The sequence below is a fragment of the Drosophila hydei genome, unplaced genomic scaffold (genome assembly GCF_003285905.1).
Source record: "Drosophila hydei strain 15085-1641.00,03,60 unplaced genomic scaffold, DhydRS2 tig00000001-arrow-pilon, whole genome shotgun sequence".
Lineage (NCBI taxonomy): Eukaryota > Metazoa > Arthropoda > Insecta > Diptera > Drosophilidae > Drosophila > Drosophila hydei.
Genome location: NW_022045643.1, coordinates 5711958 through 5726445, shown reverse-complemented (window position 1 = coordinate 5726445; position 14488 = coordinate 5711958). Strand labels below are relative to the sequence as shown.

Sequence of the window (14488 nt, the reverse complement as noted above, 5' to 3'; positions counted from 1 at the left end):
AACTTTTTAAAGTAGCAAACATTTTTCCTTCTTTGCACGTCCCAACGCTGTCATAGAACCATGTTAGAAACTAAGGATTTTACTCGTTCTCTCACTCACTCAATCCTCTCTCCCTCTCTCGCTGCTTTGCTCTTGTTATCTGCGTATGCTTGGGCTGCATGCATAAAAGTTGCATTTGCTTTAACTAATTTATCATTTCCGACTGAGACTGCTCTCGTTTGAACCCACTAATTTGAACAGCTATGTTTATAATGAGCGCGCAATACATGAGCTCGACTAGCAGTTGCCCTACAAGCAAACAAAAGGCAAAATGCATTTGGCTACAGATAATACCAAGGTATAGACAAAGAAAAAAAAGAAAAAACCTATATAAAAAAACTCAAAGGCCTCCTCTATTCACAGGTACATCACTTGGCATTAAAAACCTTGGCCAACTGCCCAATTTCAATTAATATCTCCAAGTCTCAATTAAGCTGAACAAATATGGCTTCGAGTAATTAAAAAAAATGCAGCTTTGCGGGTTTTCAATTTAGGCTCATAAAACTCATAAACTATAGACGTTGTTAAAAACAAAAGTTGGCTTTGCGCTGCTGTCATTTTTACAGCCAATTGAACAAGTCACAAACTCCGAGGGGCAAGTCTGCCTTCGCCTCGGCCTTTGTCGCTGACACACGTTGCGTATACGCAACGTTGCCTTTGTCTCTTCTCGACCCGGCACGTCTGTTGTGACTGCCTTTGTGGCAGTTGCTGCCACAACCAAACGATTTTCTTTTTCGCTTTTTTTTCTGCGCAATTTGTTGCCTTGCGGGGCTGGGCTGGGCCAACGGTTCAGCTTAACAGAAATTTGATTATTCATGTGTAGCGCGCTGCTGACTTTTGTGCCGCTCGCACAGGCTGCTGTAAGTTCGCTTACAATGAGTATGTGGAATTTGTTATGAAATATAGTTTATATGACTATATACTGTATGTAAGATGTATGATAATATGAAAAGTAATATGAAGTAAAGTGAATTTCTGTAACTTTTTAAGTCAAAGCTAAGAGATTTTATAGATATATTTTCGAATTATCTTCTTATTTTTTTTACATATGGGCAAGCTATAAATCACTTACGTCATGTTCTATAAACAGTCATATAGGCTAGGCAATTATAAATTACAAAAAGAGTATTTATATTCTGTTATATCTTACTCCATAGCCTCTTAGATTGGAAAAAGATAAATCGCTTTTTGTTTTCGTTTTCACATTCAGATTTTCTGCCATGGCAGAGTGCAATCTTTAAAAAGAGTATCCATAGTCTCATATGCCTCATATCATACTCTCATGTTGTCTTTTTGTGTGTTCTTTATGTTGTTTTGTTAATTATTTTTGGTGTGAAATATGCTTTAGGGCTGGCTTAATACTGATTGCTTTGCTTGTTTTACTCATGGCAAAGGGACTTTCACCTGCTGCACAGCGTATACAGGGTGCTTTTTTTGTTTGTAAAATATTCGCTTTTTCATACTCACGTTAATTGCTTGTAGCATATGCAAAAGGAATTTGTTTTTTTTACATACCTGCAATAAAAGAGAAGAAACAAAAAGTTATGAATATTTGGCTAGAATACAGAAATGCTTTTGATATATAATACGATATAATTAAGGTAGACACCCTTTAGGCCGTCTTAGTTTGGGCCAAAAAACAATGTTAAATTATGGCAAATGAGCAACAATTAAGTTAATTGGTTTAACGTGTTGTTATGCAGCCTCCGAGTCAAGCACACAGCAAAAAAAAAAAATTAGAAACGATGAAAATTATGAGTGAGTGGCTGGTGTTTGCTTAAGCTAGTTATATGTCGAATGGGACACACGTGCAGCTAATGAACGAATTTAATTTATGCTCTAAAATTATGCCAGGACACGCTCGCTGCCTGCCTGTCTGCGTGCTCTAAACACCCCAACAAATTAGTGAAACGAAAAAACTTTCTCTCTCTCTCCTCCATCACAGTCACATGGCAAATTGACTCAAGTTTCACACAGAGACTCAAAGTCAGGGACAGGAACAGAGACAGAGGAGCCAGTCTTACCTCCATGGAATCTTCGTTTACACTGTCATCTGTGGATTGTGTTGCCTGCAGCAAAACGGTTTGATGGCTACGGCCATTGGTCTTGGCGTCCATGTGGCTGGGATCCCTGCGATTGCGTAACAGACTTGTCGTTTCCGGTGCCTCGTCCTGGTCCAACGGGTTCAGCTCAGTGACTGGACCAATTCTTGAGATATGCAACTTTCCTGGAGGCATTGTCCTATAGCACAACTTTAATTTGAAGTAAAATACAATGTGTCCCTAAAACGGGCGAACTAAACCGAATCAATGTCGAACGGAGAGTGCGTTGAATTGCACGAGGAAAGTGTCAACCAGCCGAATGACCGCGCCCACACGCCCACACGCATGCCAAGCCCTGATAATGGCCATAAAATGGCGAATATGTCGTCTGGCCATAAATAAGTTGATTAACACTGCCTGAAGAGCCGGGCACAATGTACTTGGGGTCGCTGAGCATGGGAAAGGGCCACGACGCTGTCCTGCTCGAGGTAATGAAATTAACGCTGCTCTGGTAAGTGGCAATAGAATGGGTTTTATTTTTTGTCTAATTTATTGCCAGCTACATGAGAGCAAGCGGAATGCAGCACTCGGCAGATAAGCTCTCTAAATTAGATAGACTTTGGGAAGCTTAACAATGTTAAGCGCGTACGAGTTGGTTATAAAAAGGAATTGTTGCCAAGGCTATTTAGAGACGTCAGCTTGATGACTTGTAAGTGATTTTCACACTTATGAATGCTTATGACGGTCAACAATATGGCTTAAAGATACATGTTTTATTACAAAATTTCCTTTTTAAAATAAGCCTGCTTGTGGAAAGTTTTAGTTATAATACTAAATAGAATTTAAAGGTATTTGTTTAAGGTAAGAGTGCTTTAACTTGCAGCTCTTCATCCAACAAAATTTGATTGAATGTATTAGCCACGAATCACATTTAGGTTAAACTAACTTGAATGCCAGGTTTAAAAGAGCTTATCTGGTGTCACATTCGAATTTAATTATATTGTTGGTGCTACAGCGATCTACGCTGAACCGTTGGTATTCCCGAAGAGCAACATCTTTTATGCTTATGTCTCTATACCCGATCGTTGGTCGTAATGTGCATGCTGGAAGAACAGGCTCTATCTGAATTTATCATGCACAAGCTTGTTTTATAATATTTATGCAGAACCCTTAAGCTTACGTTTCATTTAGCTATTTATTAAATTGAATTTAACTCTGCATTCTTGAACATTAATTCAACCACACACACATAGAGAGACGTGAGGCATTCACACAAAATGCCAAACAGAACCGCAAAACAGCTCAAAAGATATGCGAACCACAGACTCAAGACGCAAATGCACCACGTTGAATTTTGCGGTGACAGCGACAAGCATACCAAAAGACGACGACAACAACAACAACAGCAGCAGCGACAACAGCAGCAACAACAACAATTAAAGCACATTACAACACTGGCTCCTGCCCAATCCTTTTCCCATTTGATAACAGCACAAAATGAGTCGCCACGAAATATTGAGACAATTAAATTGCCAGCGAATTTTCTGCATAACCGAAGCGATGGCTCACAATTAGAGATGTGCACAAGTCGTGCTTGCTAATTATACGATATATAAAAAATATACGATATATAAAGTTCAACTGCCTTAATTAACTTTAGTTTAGACTTTAGTTAATTTAATGAACACATGAGTTGGTCACATCCTGAATCTAGCTGGCCATACGGTCAAGCGTTTCGTGCCTCGTGACTTCGTGTTCGACTCTCATCTCTAAACAAAATGGCTGCCAGGTGAAGCGGTTAATCGGTGACGCAGTTGCAGTTAGTTTTGGGCGTCAACCACAATGCTCATACGCCACATGGCCACGCCTCTCACCCTTTGAACACGCCACGACCCCGCTCACAATTTGACAGTCGTCGCAGTTGGCGTTACATAAGTTATTTATTGGAATTTGAGTGTCATTGAGTACGAAGAGCTTCTAGGCATTGGGTAGCTCCTATATGTATGCATACCGCATGCCGTGTGCAAGCCGCAACTCTTTGAGGTTAGAGGGAATGAGAGAATAAGAGCGAGAGAGAGAGAGAGTGAGCGTGAGTCAGATATGACCCCGAGCTTAAATGACAAACTCTATGGGCGAGTGCATGCCTGGCAAATAGAGATATGTATGGAGTTGAGAGGCGGGCTTTATTTACGATTTGTTTGCTCACATTGTAAACACACAGAGATTCGCTTAGAAGGTTCATAAATAACAGATACCAACTGGCTTTGCCATAAACACAGCAAATAAAGACGAGCATACAAATTAAATAAAAGTAATCGTTTCTTAATCTTTGCAAATGTTCACGATGAAAAGGGGACATGTAGTAGAGCTTAATTAAAGTTCTGACAGCGCTATATATTACATTAAGAATAAGTAATGCTTAAGTATATAATAATTGACTGTTATACATATATTAAGCCATGGAAACAGAAGAGAGCAGCAGCTGCTCCTAGAAACTCTTGCTCTAAAATTTGCATGCGCCTCAAAGTATGCAACAATTTTCTGCAGCAAAAACTGCAAAGTAAAAGCAAGTTACAAGTCTCAACTTTACATCTGAAACTAATTAAATTTGCTACGTAATGCAATATGTGAAGAAATATTTAACTTAAATTGCATTTGAGTTTGTGCTAGGTGTTTTGGTCGTTATCTAAATATTAACTGGCTGCTGTCCAGAGATATGCGGCTCAAGAGCAACAGTCGTGGGCGAGTTTATGAAAATAACTGATGCCAGAGTATCTGCATAACTGTCAGTTGCAGCACAGACACACACACACAGACACTCACATAGATGCGGACACCTTCACATAGTTGTCGGAAAATTCCACTTTTAACTTGCAGTTTTTGCAATTTTCGCATGCATTAGACAGAGACTCGCTGTCCATGAGAGGGAATTGGACTAGGTTGTGGGGCTGTGGCTCAGCAGGAGTGTACGAAACATAAGCTCTGCTAATGTCTGTCAGCGGCATACCGCACGCAGTCTAGGAAACAGATACAAATTTGGTTAGCAGACAGCCAACCAGACCAGCCCAGCACAGCCCACTCCAGCCCAGCTCACTCAGCCAGTCAGGGAATCTGCTTCAGTTCGTGTCCGGGCATCCGCAACGTGTGGGCGAACTTTGCATAATATTTGGCTACATTTTTGCCGGCATAGCAAACAGTCTCAGCTACATGAATATATTACATATATATAAACATTTATATAGATACATGCATCCATGTATTTGTTTCATTTATGAACACTCGATGCGCGTCGTTAGATTAACAATTTTTGTATCACGTGCCTTTAAATTTTTTGTGAACTGATTTTGCTTTATTTTCATTCAACTCTGCTTTTTTCCATTTTTTTCACTTTTACTTATTTTGGCTCCGATTTCACTCGTTATGTTGGTTTCTGAATCTAAATTGGAAAACTTTTGGTCTGCAGGACAAAAAACAGGAAAATCAAGCAGAGATTCGCATTGAATTACACTTCACTTCAGGCTGTGCTTAATATAATATATATTTATATGTGAACCATAAGAAAACATATTTTTTTACTCTACTCAACTCCATATACCCTCTGACTCTCTATAGAATTATTGCCAAATTTCTTACATTTTCTTTGGCCTCTTTGACTCGCTGTGCCAAGCTCCCTCTTCACCTTAGACACCTCATGTGTACAGGGTATACCAAAGAATAGATTTATATAGTTATGATTGTATTTCAGCATTCGACTAGCCAGCGGCACGGCAACTTCTAGCTTTTATGTGAAGCTCGAAAAAATAGCTTAAAGTAGATAAAATGAAAACATAATTGAAATGCTCTAGTTTGGCTATTATAGAATTTGTAGTCACGCCTCCTCTGCGCCCACATTTCACTTCAATATTTTGCCAAAGATTAAATTTGCAATTTCCCAGCTTAGACTCAGCAAATTTTTGCAAAATTCATCAGCTGTGCTGTCTGTTCTAATGCATATTGTGTGTCAAATCATATCAAAACACAAATGTGCGACAATTTCCATGGAAAGCCAGCTCACACACACACACCTGAGCTTAACATTGCAGCCACATTTGCCGTCATCTTTCGTCAAGTTGCGCATCAATAAAATTTCGCTAGTCAATGGAATTTACGTCGGCTTGGCAGCTGCTGATAAGGCCGACACACACACAGCTGCAAAAAGAGAGGGCGAATGTATGAGTGGAAGTGGGAGTGGGAGTGGGAGAGACAGATAGAGGCAATACAATACCCTTTCTCATATTGACATAAGCAAAGCCGCTGCCAGACAACAGGCGGAAGCTTTGCAAACTGCTGTGACAGGCTAAAAATGTTGCCGAGCTCTGAAACGTGGTTTGGGTTCGTGTTGAGGAGTTTCTTTTTTTTTGGGTACACTTATGCTCTACATATGGCCACGTAGTCGGAGTTAGCCTGCCTGTTGCTGCTGCTGCTGCTGTCCACTCTGTGCTCCATTTTAATTGTTTTGCAGTTGGTCAACGTTCGCCTACGGCGCTGCTCTGTTCTAATCGGAATTCAGTCTCTCGAAATATGTTCCATTTTTTTTCAATTTTTTCAGACCTTTTTTGCTGGTGTTTCGGGAGTTGGGCATAAGCAAACGCTTTGTTGTCGCACTTGTAGTTGTGGTCATAACTACACATTGCACATGTTGCTATCGCGAAGAGGAAGAAGAGTGACTGTGTGTGTGTGTGTGTGTGTGTGGTTAGTGTGGCTTGCGGCGCTATAGGCGAGAACTATTTTTGGTAAATTTTAATATTTGTTTATGGCACGAGATTCTGGACTCGCTTCAAATGCAATCAGCGTGAAAGCAATTTGATTGCCACAGTCAACCACCGCACCACTAATTGGCAAACTGCAAAAATTGTGATGCCTTCAATTAATTAAATGAAAATACAATTAAATGCCGCAAATGATGCTTTTGGCAGCAGCAGTTGCGCGCGACAAGCATCCAAACGAGAGTCGTGTCACGACACGCGCTCAGCTCTAGCTGACTGTGTGATAAGAGCGCCTCAAAACATTATCAGAGGAAGTCCAGGCTGGCTGTTTGCCATGTGCGTGTGCGTGTGCCTGTCCATGTCAACGGCAGCAAATACTGCCGCCAGAGGGTTGCCATTAGCCAGCAGATGTTGCCGGGCCGAGCAACCGAGCAACCGAGATATAGGCCTGTTTTCTTTGGCCAGGGCCACAAAAATTTCATACAGCTTTTATTTTTTAATCCAGGAGGCAGCGTCTACGGGCCATAAAAGTGGTCGTAAGTTGCAGCTAATCCATGTAGGGCTCCGTGTGCCAGCATTGCCAGTCCATTGTTAAGGTCAACAACAACCCATTGACGGACGAGTGAGAGAAAGAGAGAGAGCGAGAGTTGCTTGGACTTTTATGTTTGACAATCGTTTTTTATATTTTGATGGGATTTTCCATTGGCTGTGGCAGGCTTAATATTTATGTAAGAGGTTTAGGGGTTTCTTTCACCTGAACGTCGCGACGTCCATGTCACAGTAGAGTGCAAATGTTTATTTTATTTCCCGGCAGCAGAAAAAGGAATTGCTGCGACTTGGTAAATGCTAGTGAAAATATTTGATGCGAAACTTTAATTGAAAACTAAAGCGAAACTATGCACAGGCAACTTCAGAGCTGAGCTGAAGTACCTTTAGTAAATTGAGCAGACAAACTTAGAGCGAAATTTAAATAAATATGCAAGTAGAATTGTTTATTTTAATTAAATAATATTATCTTTTTGCGTCGTATTTTAAAGAGCTCTGCCAACTAAGGTCTTAGTTAAAGTTTAGTTTGCTTGGCAATTTGATGCTAAAACTTTAACCTATAATAATATTATTATATCATATATATAAATATATACTAAATATTTATCCAATATATATTTTCTTTTTCTATTTTGTAGATTTTCTGTTTCTACCACTCGAATTTTTGCTAACATATTACAAATCTTAAACCTTTATTCAAAGTTGTGTTGTTTTCCTACTCTTTCAGTAGCTATATCAATTCCTTGGTCCACTTCCATTTTATATGTCTGTGATCTGTGCAGCTACTGTTTCATTCCAATGTTCTTATGCACATCCAAAAGAAAACAATTTAAGTTAAGTTAATCTCCACCTTCAGCCCTGATGCTCTGTGCTATTCTTATGTTTCCTTCCGTTGTTCCGCTCTCTTTCTATTAAATTTCTACACTCTTCGACTGCTATATTCTACAATTTTATATAAAACAAACATGGCTTGATAATTGGAATATATATAAGCATTACCCTTGACCGCAATGCTTCCATTTACCAAAATATTCCATTAGATTCGAAGCATGCTAAATCCTTTTGTTTATTATGCTTTTATTTCTATGGGTAATACCAAAATTTAGTCATATTTAGCAAACAATTTCATTAAGCTCATAATTTATGATAAACAGTTAATTTATGATTTACTATTACGATAAGAGTTCATAGTAAATAGGGGAGATTTAGCTGGCAAATGGACTGCTGATCAACACACTGGCTAACGCTCATAAACAGAGCGTGAAATTCAATGAAATTTAATTTTAATAATGGATTATTGCAACTGCAGCTGCAGCAACACAAACAACTACAACAAACAACAACAACAATGGCAGCAGCAAAGAAGGCAAATATTTACACTGCCTCGGCGTATGAGCAATGTGGGCTCTTCATATATGTATATAAAGCCTCCTTCGTAACAATCATCAAATAAATAAATAAATAAAAAATAAATAAAACAATATAACTGTGAAAGGACGCATGTGTGAATGCATGTGTATGTGTGTTGGCCTTTTATTGAGTGCAAGTGAAGTGGCGGGTGGAAGGCAACCAAAAAATATGAACACGAGGACAGACCTTGACAATGCGCACAATGAAATGAATGAAAGTTCAAAATGGTTCTGACAGCTCTATGAGTGCTGCGTGCGTCATTTAATGCGCACAGTGTGTGCGCGAGGCAGATTACCAAGACGGGCACAAAAGGGCGCAGAGCAGCAAGAGCGACGGCAAACTGAAAATTTTTTAATTAATTTATGTCACAGTTGGGACTGCAAACAAACAAAAAGGTGCAGCACATCAACATGGCAAACACAATCAATAAGCACCAGCAGCAGCAGCAGCTAGCAAACTTACGATTCTAGCACACATCAGCTAGCTGTCTCTCTCTCCCTCTTTCCAACATATCCATTGCCTCTCATTTTAACTCTTTCGCTCCCTCTTTATCTTTTGACAAATCATAGAAAATCAATTTCACTGTAAATTTACGTATTGTATTGACTTTTGTATACCCTACGTAAATTATGTTAAATGGGTATGATGCACTTGCAATAATGACAATGAATAAATTAACTGTAAACAATTATATTTAATGAGAAGATAATCTAAATGAAGAAAAAAACTTTATGCTTGACATGAATAAAAATAAAAGAAAATTTAAAAAAAAATTATAAAAAATATAAAATTAAAATTAAGCCAACGCTATTATATTAAAATTTATATTACAATTAAAATTAAAAATTAAACAAACAAAAATTAATATTATTTTTATATTTTATAAAATAAAAGTTAAGTTAAAATGTTAATAATAACTTCATTTTATTTAAACATTTGATAATATGTAAGAATGGCCCGATCTTTCAACTTTAACATAAAGATAGAAAAATAAATATAAAAAATATTTGCAAAAAAAATACATTTTATTATTCTTGTATCTAAATAAAAAATATATCTCGTACTGCGTGTATTCCACTTTACAGGGTATCACGCAGTCATATACTGCCTTAAACAATTCTCTTTAAGTTACGACAGAGTCGAACTTCAATGATTGAATGGGGTGTTGGGCTCTCTGTGCCTCTGGGAAAATTCCTGATAGCAAACATTGAAAATCTTTGGTCCAATAAAATATTTATGCACTAGTACGTAGATTTGACCCAATCAACAAATACAACAGAGAACATTTGCCCAGGCCAACATCAATTGCAGTTAAAGTTCCTGTTTACTTTTCGATAGTAACATATAAATTCTTTAGTTCTGCTGAGTTGATTGCTTTGATTTGAAAAAAATTGGATTTAAGAGAGCTTGAAATTTTAATATGATTTTCCAATAGGAAAACAAACAAATCTCAGAATGAATGAAATATTTCACTTTCTAGAGAGAGATCTAGCTGTGATTGCATAAACCAAAAAGAATTCAAATCGATTTTTCTGCTACGTAATTTCCACTAGAGTAGACTCATTAAGTGCAATAAGCATTTCAAGTGCTTAACTTGTGCGTTTAGAGAGCGTTAAATAAGCCAAATTATGAACAGCATTTTGGCCAAGAAAGTGGGCTACGATAAAGTGTCAACTGAAGGGCAGTTGGCGAGGGCTTGAAGTAGACTTCGATCGAACGTCGAAGTGTATAGAAAAGTTTAGGCGCTTGTTAGTTTGCTTGATGCCCGTTACTTATTTATAGAGTTAACAATGCCAATGCCAATGCCAATGCCACTGGCAGGGGACCACGTTAAGTATACGTCGCATGGCACAATTCTGACCAAAAATTGACACAGCTGTGCATTTCCAGTGGGCATTTATATGGAATATGAAATGTCAAGCATTTTCTATGTAATGTGCGTCATTTCATATACGTTCGTGTACTCTTCACTCTCACTCTCACACACACTCTCCCCCTCACTCTTTCATGGTACCAAATGTCACTTGAAGTGACAGCTGTCATTTGCTTCATTCACTTGTGAGTTGATATACTCTGACAATTTTAACAACAGACATGCTCCACATTTAGTTGGACATATTTCTCAGAACTTGATTAAAGCAATTTGAATTTGAACTAAAAAAAACCATATTGAGAAGTTAGAATAGTTGATAGTGAATAGTTGAATGCCAAAGCAATTGAACAATTGGCTTTAGGCTACATAAAACTCTGGCTTTTGTTATTTTAATACTTTTAGTGGCGAAATAACTTTGAAGACGAAACTAGCTAAAACAGCTGTCAGCTGAAATATTAAATTTAAATCAAGTCAGCTTGGTTTACTGAGATATAAAAGTGGGATCAGAAGACGCTGAGCTGTGCGCCTAACATTAGCTTCAATAATTCTATGTCATGTTTATCTATACATGCTTCCATATTCCATATAATTTATGAAAAAGTTATTGTTAACTTCAGATCAAGCAAATATATACTTTATGGAACAACAACTTCTTTTAAGCTAAGGCTAAGACTAAGACTTTATGACTAGAAGTAAAAAGAAATCGAATGAAGATTTGATAAATTTCTATTCATATTTCAAACATATATAGATAAAGTTCAGAAGCTAAGTAAAAACATTATAATTTGGCAAAAAATATACTTCCATTTGAGCTGAAGTAAGCAAACCAACCCAAATCCTTTTTTCAGCAACAAAATGTTACAGAAGCTTTTCAGCTTTTTAAGCCTAAAATTTAGAAGCCTGACAAATTTAGCACGAAACCCGTTTTCCATTCCAGCCAAACTGACCCACATTCGTGTTGTTTGTGGCACAAAAAATGCTGTGAAAAATGTATAAAATTGTCGCTGGGCAGCTTAAAGCAGGCGTGATAAATGTGCACTTAAATCCTTCGAAAAGCATTGAACGAACCGGCCAGAAGTAGGTTGCCATGGCTATAAAGCCTGTTGCCACCGTGGCATTTAAATTAGTTGGCTATGTTTTATAAACCTTAACGCATCATTTAGTAGGATTTGCTTGGCGCTTGGTGCTTGGTGCTTAGTGCTTGCTGCTGGGTGCTAATAGAGGAGCCAATGAAGCAGCAGAAGTCCAGCAGGATGTGTTCCGCAGCGAAGGGGCTGGGCCAAAGTGCATAATCCGCTTAACGCGCGGTGGCGCCAACAAACAAAGGGCAAATGAACCAAGCCAGCGAAGCTCTTAATGTTCTTTGGTCGGTCGATTCGTGAGCTGAGTGCTACAACAACAACGGCGAGGGACAATGACAACAGCTACAATCATTTTTCACCTAAAAGGCAATTGCATTTGGCTGCCACGCCCACTTGACAAATGCTCACATTTTACTTGGCAACTATTAATTTTCCATTAGCCTGCGACGCCAGCTCACAAAATGTCAATCAAAATTATTTCCAGCTTGTCATAACATTGTGTATGCCATATGCTATAAGCTGCTGCTGTTGCTGCTGCTGTTGCTGCTGCTGCTGCTGCTGCTCCTCTTGCTCCTCCTTTAAGTGCAATGCAAATTGCCTTTGCCATGTGAAAAATGTATTATTTTCGAACAGCTACCGCCTGGCTGCCCTTTCCACTGGCTGGACAATCAATGTTGCCTTTGCAAACAAGTTTTTCCTCCCTTGGACCTGTCATTAAAACTGTCAAAGTAATGGCGGGGGGAAAAGCTGGAAAATTCCCTGTGACACTTGCAGCTGTTTCCTCAACGACTTGACACTCAGCCGCTGACTGTCTTTAGTTGCAGCAAATGTCCTTTACGGCTGTCCGCAAACAATTTGATATGTGGGCGTGGCATGGGCGTGCCCTGCTTGAATGCTCGCCGTTATGACTTTAATATTCGTTATGGCAACCATTCATTCACCCGACAAAACTCATTTTCAAACGGGCCAAACCACTTTCTTCACAACTCTGCGATAGTCGTCAAGACAGCAGCAAAATGAAAGGGGAAGGGTAAACGATAAGAATTATATAAAAGTTATTACATTCCTTGTAAGCATTTAAGAAGATTTTAATATATTTTATATGATAAGATATAATATTGTGGAAGCAGCGCACACAATTCATTAAAAAATCTATAATAATCAAGGCAGTTGAGAACTGAAATTCGTGAACTCGATAGATGTTGCTATCGTTTATCGATATTTTAATATTTTTATAATAATATAATAATAATTTATGGAAAAATCTATGTTAATAAGCGGGGCAGTAGAAAAATGAGACGAAAAGCCTGAAATATTCAAATTTTAAAATTCAAATTTATCGTTTATCGATATTTTTACACATTTCAAACTATTACAAACTGAACTAAGTTAACCAAATACCAAATATTACTTTTCATAAATTCTTTTTCTGTCCGTTTTACTCCATTAAATATCAATATACATAATAATATCGATGTATCGTAACTTAAATATTATTAAAAATAAAGAAACACAAACATTTTTAAATTAAAAGAAAGTGTCGCTAGAAATGTGTATAAATATTTACCATTGATATTTACTTGATATAAAAACTGAAATATTTACGCATATATTTACATAAAAATAAATATAAAACATTTAAGTTAATCCGGAGCGCACTCTATAAAAGCTACTTTTACAGACCTTTGTGCTTTTAATATATGCAAATGTTAAATTTCGTTTATTTTCTGCGTTAAATAAACCCAACATTTTTTAACTTATTTTACTTATGTGTGCACCGATTTTATATTTACTCGCGCATTTTTAAGTACGCAACAGAATGTTTTCAACTGTTAAACACAAAAAAAGGTGAAAAATTAAATTTACTCAAAGTGTCGACTCGCACACAAAAAATTTGAATTCACAGAAAAACAGAGCCGATGCATATGTTTTTGGAGCGCGGCTATAAAAAGTACAAATTGAATAAGTCGATTGAAAGATATCCTGTTTTTAGTAACAGTAAACTTTTCTGTATTTGCTGCGATGAAAAACTCTTGAACAAACAATAATAAAAATAATATTTAAATATTAAATATCTAATATTTAAAATATGCTTTACTTAACTGAAAACATAATCGAGGAAATCGAAAAAACGAACTCAATGGAAATCTTAGTTAATTGCAGACTTTATATATATATTTTAAAATATATCTAAAATACATTTCAATAATTTTTGAATACAAATAAAAAATATAGAAATACATTTAAAGTATTTTATAATTGTTTTCTATGAATTATTAATCATAGAAAACAATTATAAAACACTTTAAAAGTAATTCTATATTTTTATTTGTATATTTTTATTTAAATAATATAATAAATAAATATTTAAAATTTACCAAAAATTTTTTTGAAAATTTTTAAAAATAACCTGTTTTATAAATGTTTTTAAATGTTTTATAAATATAGAAAATAATACAGTTTTATGAATCGTGAAGTGCAATAATCTTGAAACAATTTTTGGTTTATTTTCTCTATATAATACGAAAATATTTTACTACCACTATAGTCATTCACTATTAACATATTGCCTAGCTGAATCTACCCTATTTGCGTGCATAGCTAAGTGGTATACTGAAACCAGAGAATGTCACAACAAAGCTTTGGTGTCCCCAAAAAAGGAACCAACATCTGGGGGCGAAGTTTGCTCCCGCGGGCTCTTTTAGCACAGATTTGCCACTTGTTGTATGTTGTCGTTGTTGTTGCTTGTTA

The 14488-nt window shown here is 37.0% G+C and overlaps 1 protein-coding gene across 3 annotated transcripts in view; it reads right to left on the bottom strand.

Annotated features, from left to right (window-relative positions):
* The window catches only part of LOC111595336 (calcium-transporting ATPase type 2C member 1), a 54725-nt gene that overhangs the window by 31421 nt on the left and 8816 nt on the right, over window positions 1–14488 (bottom strand). The window contains exon 1 of one of the 3 annotated variants that reach the window (XM_023309002.2): window positions 2064–2384. The exons of the other annotated variants lie outside the window; for them this stretch is intronic. Coding sequence (XP_023164770.1) covers window positions 2064–2276 — 213 coding nt within the window. The 5' untranslated portion in view covers window positions 2277–2384. Of the gene's footprint in view, window positions 1–2063; window positions 2385–14488 lie in introns of those variants that run through there. 3 annotated transcript variants of the gene reach the window in all.